General features: G+C 54.2%; 1 protein-coding gene across 1 annotated transcript; it reads left to right on the forward strand.

Moving 5' to 3' along the window:
• The first annotated feature begins 901 nt into the window (after positions 1 to 901).
• On the forward strand, positions 902 to 5,529 carry USP27X (ubiquitin specific peptidase 27 X-linked). Its single transcript, XM_026513265.4, has 2 exons — positions 902 to 1,038; positions 1,714 to 5,529. Exons 1-2 carry the CDS (start codon positions 902 to 904, stop codon positions 4,043 to 4,045), a joined length of 2,469 nt encoding a protein of 822 aa, XP_026369050.1. The 3' UTR covers positions 4,046 to 5,529.
• The last annotated feature ends 2,415 nt before the right edge of the window (positions 5,530 to 7,944 follow it).

Consider the following 7,944-nt stretch of genomic DNA (forward strand, 5'->3'; position numbering starts at 1 on the left):
CCCGACTTCCAGAACCCGCTGGACATGTGGGCTTCTGCAGGAGGTTGATCAGGAAGGTAGTCAGGTCGCCACAGTAGACAGTCGTAGGCACACAGAGATCTTTAGGTCGTTTTGATGTCTGTCACTCTGCCCAGGTGGGATGAGAGTACCCTCCCCAGCCTCCCTCCACTCCATGACCTCAGTCGTTTTTACCACCACCAGCAGCAGCAGGAGCAGGACTCCTTCAGTGGGTGTGCTAGTTGCAGTCCCTCTGGTTGCAGGCCACAAGGGCACGCATTTATTGGAAAGATGCTGGGGTGCTTCAAGGAACTGAAGCAAGTGTTGGCTTGGGAAGTCAGGGCACCGGGGCAGCTCTTGGGGACCTCAGCGGCATGGGAACCAAGCATCTCATTCTCCTTAAATTTTCCTGATCCTGACCACCCAGTCCCGGGGCTAACCCCAGGAGGCCGAAGCACCACCTTCTCCCTGCAGGAAGGGGCCAGGCTGAGGGGCGATGTCCGGCGCTAACCACGCACAGCTCCGCTAGGGTATACTCAGGCGGCACAGCCCCACGAGCCAGCCAGTGTCTACTGGGCCGAGGCCAGCCATCCCAGGACTCAGGGAACAGACTCTGCCGGGAACACACGCTCCTTGATCTTTGAGCACGGGCTATGTGCTTGTGAGCTCCTGTCCTGCCTCCCTGGGACCAGCACCTGTGGCCACTTTCCACAAGTGCCAGCGGCCCTCAGTGCAGCAGCTCTCCGAGGCCCTCAGACCCAGGCCCGCCCCCTCCCCCTGCCGGCAGCTCCACTACACGACTGCTCCCCGGGGGGCCCCCCTCCCCCCTGCTGCCCACCCGACCCCGGGCTCTGCCAGACTGGAGGGTCCTGGGGCGGTGTCTTCCCCTTTCTCAGCCGTAGGCATGGCCTTGTCTTGCCTTGTCCCTCCCGCTGCCCCCTGGGTGGCTCAGCGTTTGCCCGGCCAGAAGGCCGACCGCCAACTCCTCATCCCCCCGCCAACTCCTCATCCCCCCCGCGGCCTTGGGAGCCCGAGGCGGAGGTGAGCAAGACAGATTGCGCAGAGCACCGCTGAGATGGGCAAAGGGACGGACGGGCCTCCTCACAGCCAGCAGCCTGGGGGAGCTCTGCCCCCCTCGGGATCTGGGGTCAGGGCCTGTCCCCAGGGTGGCCCTGGGGCTTCATCTTTCTCTGGGAAGGGCAGAACCTGGGGTGGGAGGGGAGCCGGGTACAGGGCTGGGGGCAGGCTCAGCTGCGGAGGTGATGGCCTATCACGGTCTCTGACTGCTCCTCGGGACCTGGCCTCTCAGCGCACATTTCCCAGCCCCAGAGACGTTTCTGGACATGGCTATTCCTCCGTCCCTGGCCCCGCAGTGCTGGGGGAAGCTGCATGGACGAAGGGAAGGACGAGGAGAGGGGAGGAGACGATGAAGGGGGTCAGAGCTGCGATTGGAGCCGAGAACTGGAAGCGCCTTAAAGAGACTGCGCGGTCCCCGCCCCCCTTCCCGCCAGCCTCAATGAATTAGAGCTGTGTTTCCCAAACTTGCCTGATCATAAGAATCCTCTCGGGCCCTAGTTAAAGATACAGGTTCCGGAGCACCTCCCTTCGAGATTCTGATTCAGTAGGTCTGCGGGTGGAGCCGAGGAATCTGTAATTTTAACACGCTCCCCACGTGATTCTCGTGAACAAGCAAGTTTGGGAAATACTGAATTAAAGGAAACGGGGCCTGGCTGCCGAAGCGGCCTCCGCTAGGGGGCTACGGCGGGAGGATTCCCGGGGGGCGTCGCCTGCTTCCGCCGCCGCCTCCTTCAGTGAAAGTCCCTTTTGGGTCCAGCTGTCACAGCCGCCGCGCTCCCTCAGGCCGGGCGGGGGACACCCCAGGTCTGCGTGGCCCCCGCGCCGCCACGCCCAGTGGCCGCCGGAGCCCTGCGAGCAGGGGGAGGAGCCGCCGCCAGTGGAGGCGGAGGAGGTAGAGGAGGCGGAGACGGCGGAGACGGCGGAGAAGGCGGAGAGGAAGGTGGAGGCGGAGGCGAAGGTGGAGGGGAAGGTGGAGGCGGCGGGGAAGGTGGACGCCGCCGGGAAAGTGGAGACCGCGGAGGGTCCGGGCCGCCGGGCTGAGCTCAAGCTGGAGCCCGAACCCGAGCCGATACCGGAGGCGGAGCAGGAGCCGAGGGGGGAGCCGAAGCAGGAGCTGGAGGATGAGAACCCAGCGCGGAGCGGCGGTGGCGGCAGCAGCGACGAGGTTCCTCCCCCCACCCTTCCCTCCGACCCCCCGCGGCCCCCCGATCCCTCTCCGCGGCGCAGTCGTGCCCCCCGCCGCCGACCCCGGCCGCGGCCACAGACCCGGCTCCGTACCCCGCCGCAGCCTAGGCCACGGCCCCCGCCCCGGCCCCGGCCCCGGCGCGGCCCTGGGGGCGGATGCCTGGATGTGGATTTCGCTGTGGGTCCACCAGGCTGTTCCCACGTGAACAGCTTTAAGGTGGGAGAGAACTGGAGGCAGGAACTGCGGGTGATCTACCAGTGCTTCGTGTGGTGTGGAACCCCAGAGACCAGGAAAAGCAAGGCAAAGTCGTGCATCTGCCATGTGTGTGGCACCCATTTGAACAGACTTCACTCTTGCCTTTCCTGTGTCTTCTTTGGCTGCTTCACAGAGAAACACATTCATGAGCACGCCGAGACAAAACAACACAACTTAGCCGTAGACCTTTATTATGGAGGTATATACTGCTTTATGTGTAAGGACTATGTATATGACAAAGACATTGAGCAAATTGCCAAAGAAGAGCAAGGAGAAGCTTTGAAATTACAAGCCTCCACCTCAACCGAGGTTTCTCACCAGCAGTGCTCAGTGCCGGGACTCGGTGAGAAATACCCAACCTGGGAGACGACCAAACCCGAGTTAGAACTGCTGGGGCACAACCCACGGAGAAGAAGAATCACGTCGAGCTTCACCATCGGCTTAAGAGGACTGATCAATCTTGGCAACACGTGCTTTATGAACTGCATCGTCCAGGCCCTTACCCATACTCCGATCCTGAGAGATTTCTTCCTCTCCGACAGGCACAGATGTGAAATGCCAAGCCCCGAGTTGTGTCTGGTCTGTGAGATGTCTTCACTTTTTCGGGAGTTGTATTCTGGAAACCCATCTCCTCACGTTCCTTATAAGTTACTACACCTGGTATGGATACACGCCCGGCACTTAGCAGGATACAGGCAACAGGATGCCCACGAGTTCCTCATCGCAGCGCTAGATGTCCTGCACAGGCACTGCAAAGGTGATGATGCTGGGAAGGCCGCCAACAATCCCAACCACTGTAACTGCATCATAGACCAAATCTTCACAGGTGGCCTGCAGTCCGATGTCACCTGTCAAGCCTGCCATGGCGTCTCCACCACCATAGACCCATGCTGGGACATCAGTTTGGACTTGCCTGGCTCTTGCACCTCCTTCTGGCCCATGAGCCCGGGGAGGGAGAGCAGTGTGAATGGGGAGAGCCACATACCAGGAATCACCACCCTCACGGACTGCTTGCGAAGGTTTACGAGGCCAGAGCACTTGGGAAGCAGTGCCAAAATCAAATGCGGTAGTTGCCAAAGCTACCAGGAATCTACCAAACAGCTCACAATGAATAAATTACCTGTTGTTGCCTGTTTTCATTTCAAACGGTTCGAACACTCGGCCAAACAGAGGCGCAAGATCACTACATACATATCCTTTCCTCTGGAGCTGGATATGACACCATTTATGGCCTCGAGTAAAGAGAGCAGGATGAATGGACAGTTGCAGCTGCCAACCAATAGTGGAAACGATGAGAATAAGTATTCCTTGTTTGCTGTGGTTAATCACCAAGGAACCTTGGAGAGTGGCCACTACACCAGCTTCATCCGGCACCACAAGGACCAGTGGTTCAAGTGTGATGATGCCGTCATCACCAAGGCCAGTATTAAGGACGTTCTGGACAGTGAAGGGTATTTACTGTTCTATCACAAACAGGTCCTGGAACATGAGTCAGAAAAAGTGAAAGAAATGAATACACAAGCCTACTGAAGCGACACACAGACCTACCTGTAATGGAAGATGGCGACACCCATACAACAACTGGCATCGAAATTTAAAGGACCTACTTGCGTGGCCTACGGGCCTGACAGTAAGAATTGAACAGTACCCAGTGTCTAAAAGGTCCTGGTTGGAAGAGAAATAGACGGGGCGGGGAGAAGAGGCTCTAGTCTAAGCAGTCACTTGAAGGAAAATTCAATGGCAGGAATGCTCTAGGCGGGGAAGGCAGGAGCAGGGAAATCCTGACACTGGTACATATCCTATATTCCTCCAAAAGATTGTGTGGGAAAGTGTGGGGTGGGAGGGGGGTGGTGTGGGGGGGGTGTGTGCCCTTGTAACCGTAAAACATCTTTCTCCATGGGTGTTTCAGCTTCAACTGACCAATCACATAACAGTTATATGTTTGGGGGGGGAAAGAAAAGTCTATACAAATGTAGCCCATTACTTACATGGGTATGAAAGTGGAAAAGTGGAGGAGGCAAGGATATCTCATTGACAAACACCTTTGCCAGTTTCTTTGTATTCGTGATTTTTGTGCTATTAAATGCAGTATTAAAAAAAAAAAGCCCGCGGGGCTAGTGAAAGAAGAAAGAAGGGGGCTTGTATAAGGGGAGCACTTGCTCCAAAAGTAGAGAAGACAAAAAAATACTGTAAGATAAGCGACCAACACAGACGGGCCTCAGCTACGAGTATAGTGTGTGAGTGTTTAAAAAAAAAAGCTGTATGATATACTTGAGCAAATCAATGAACCTCTTTGCGATTGTTTTCTCATCTGTACAATGCAGATAATTCCTACCTTAAAGGGTTATTGTTAAAGATTAAATGATATAAAATGTGTCAAAGTATAAAGTAAAAGGCTTGGAACTTTGTAGGGGCTCAGTAAACGTTTGTTGGATCTGAAACTTCTTTGGATCAGGACCAGAATGCATCAGAGGTGAGGATCAGTCCTCCCTGAGACCCAAGGACAGAATGGACACGCGTCGTGTCACATGCAGTCACATACACATATGCACACGTGCGCACACACATACACACTTTCAGCTCCCTCCCCAACGCTGTCTACCTGGAGCCTCAAGGCAGTGGACTCCACTTGTGTCCCCATGTAAGGGCATCACAACCCGTGTCACCGGGGGTTGGGGGGAGCACCCAACTGTCTCCCAAAGTCATTCTGTCCATTTGGAAGACCATCGTGTCATTTTCGTGACTCAGCACCCTAGTGATGGGACTCTCAGGGCCAGTAGGATGCCAGGCTTCCACATGAGTGTGGCTGTAACACTCACCTGCAGGCATAGATCAGTAGGACTATTTTCCAAAGCTCGCTGGTCCCCAGGCCAGGGATATCGATGGAGTGGCACATTGGCCTCTTCCCTGATTCTCACTGAGGGCAGAGCAGCCTGCAGAGAGCTAAGCCAGAACAGATGGGCCAGATGGGATGTGCCCAGGAGGGGGTGAGCACTGCTGGTTCCTTCTTTTCCCCTCAGCATCAGGTACAAAGGGACCTATAATCTAGAAAATCCTGGGGGGAGGGATACTGTGTATCAGACCCACGGGGCTTGGATCCACTGGCTCTGGTAAAAGGCTGGCTCCCCACCCCCACCCCTACCCCCAGGGCTTCCCAAGTCTACTTTCTGGTGCAGTCATTTGGAAATACACATTTATTTATGTGGTTGTGGGGGCATCCCCAGCTGGTTCATAGATTTTTCTTTAGGACAGGGGTTGTGTCTCCTCTTGTGTCCCGGGCTGTGTACTCGGCCCCTAGCACAGTTCCCGGCACAGAGTAAGTAGATAGTCAAAACACTAACTGGATGAATCAATGGACCCTTCCTTTCATAACCGAATTTTTGCCAACACCTGGGGCCCATGATCCTCAGGAGAATATGTCAAAAGTGTTATTTTTGGTATCTTGTAGGATGGGGGAGATCAAAGGATGAGAGGCCTCGGGTGTCGCTTGGCAACTTAAGGCAGGGTATCCGACTACCTCTTGGGATGTGTCTGGTAGCCCTGCCTGGGAAGACAGCCATGTCCTCGTTCCTCATCTCTGCCACAGGAAGAGTTCAGTAAGGCATGTGCCACCAGACTCTGACTGCTTGCAGAAACTCTCTTTTGCATTTTTAAGCTTTTCTAGTTGGAAATATGTAAACCTAGGGGAAAGTTGCAAAAATAAAAATAGAGAACATCTGTATACTCTTTACCAGATTCACCTGTTGCTAACACTTCAACCCCATTTGCTTTCTTGCTTATGTGTATGCACACTCTCATAATTAAGTGTGTGTGTGTGTATCTGGACCACACGATGGTAAATTACATGCATCATGACGCTTCATGGCTTACGTACCTCAGCACGCATCGCCTAGGAATGGGCATGTTTTCTACATCACAGTACAGTTAAGAGCTTCAGTAAATTTCACATTGATCCAATACTATTATCTAATCTACGATCTGTACTTCAATTTTGTCTGGTGGCCCAACGACATCCTTGACAGTGTGTCCCTGTCCATTGTAGGATCTGGTCTAGGGTGAGGTATTGCTTTCGGTTGGCCTGTCTCTTTAGCCCCCTTTCATCTGGGACATTTCCACAAACTTACTTTGCCTTGTATGGCATTAGCATTTTTAATGGACTGTTCCTCATTTTGGGTTTGTCTGATACAGGAACTGTCTTTTAAATACCCGGCACTCAGGAATAGTTCTAAGAGCTGTGAATGGCGAGGGACTGCGGAAGCTGACCTCCCTGTCTCCACTGGTGGAAAGCACAGACCACCAGAGGGAGCAGCTGTGCCTGGCCCTTTCTGAATGAAGCACGCACCTCCTCTGGAAAACACCATTGTCCCTCAGCGACAGGGGAGCCGTTCAAGCCCAGCCCTATGCCCCTACCTGTCACCAACCCCCAGATTGAGCCACGGAATGTAACAGCAGCAGCCTGGGCCTACTTGCAGATCACACCACCGTGGGACCCAGGCACCAATGTATTCAGCAGGTATGTGTTACCTTGAGCTCCAATGGAGAGGGTCAGGCATGTCTGGCACCGTGGGCAGGCACCTCCATGGTGGGGCCTCTTTAGGGGGGACCAGGACGGAACACCCTTGACACCTTTATCAACATTCCCGTGGTCGGCACAGCAGCAGTGGAGGGAGGGGAGCTGGGAAGGGGTGAGTTCTTCTTCAACAGCTTCGGGGGCAGAGGACATGGAGATGAAGCCCAGAATAAGTAAGGAAAACCATGGGAGAGGTCAACAACAGGTGGGTTTGTGACCTACAGGTGACTTTCAGACACAACTGGGCTATTTTACATGACGGCTGGAATTCCTGTGTGAGCAAATGTGGGCAAGAACTGGTGAAAATTAAGCTAATTTTTAACTCAGGCTCCCATCTACTTCCACAAGCTGGGAAGGCCAGGGGAACTCAGTTCACATGTAGATTTATGATCTGGGCCCCAAAGGGCACAGGCAACAGATGAGTGCTCACAACAGGGGTCTCATCCACCCTGAGAGCTCAGAATGAGACACCAAACAATGGGGTACTTCCCTTTCACCCATTATACATGCTTCCCACGGTTCTTTGGCCTAACCTGGTCGAAAATTCAGGACCCTACCAACTTCTGATTTCCTGGAGCAGCCAAATGCTGAAACTTACTCTGGCCCACAGTTCACATACGTAACTGCCTCACTTCTTCCCCATCCACAGGGAATCCTGATCAGGGATGCCATCCATCAAGAGGTCTTTTCCAATCAAGAAAACAGAGTGGCCCTCATACAACTCATGTTGTCATAATGCAGTAGAGTTGATGCCAGGAACCCGTGTTTGCACCAAATGTATATTCACACCCAGAAGTGAAGGCCCAGGTCCTCTGAGACTATGAAGGTCAGTGCCCACAGCCGTATGTCATTACACACT

The sequence above is a fragment of the Ursus arctos genome, chromosome X (assembly GCF_023065955.2).
Source record: "Ursus arctos isolate Adak ecotype North America chromosome X, UrsArc2.0, whole genome shotgun sequence".
NCBI lineage: Eukaryota > Metazoa > Chordata > Mammalia > Carnivora > Ursidae > Ursus > Ursus arctos.

Coding starts and splice junctions, on each gene's coding strand:
- USP27X (XM_026513265.4), top strand. CDS start 902: ATGGCCTTGTCTTGCCTTGTCCCTCCCGCTGCCCCCTGGGTGGCTCAG. Junction 1,039..1,713: donor CTTGGGAGCCCGAGGCGGAG/GTGAGCAAGACA, acceptor ACTGAATTAAAG/GAAACGGGGCCTGGCTGCCG.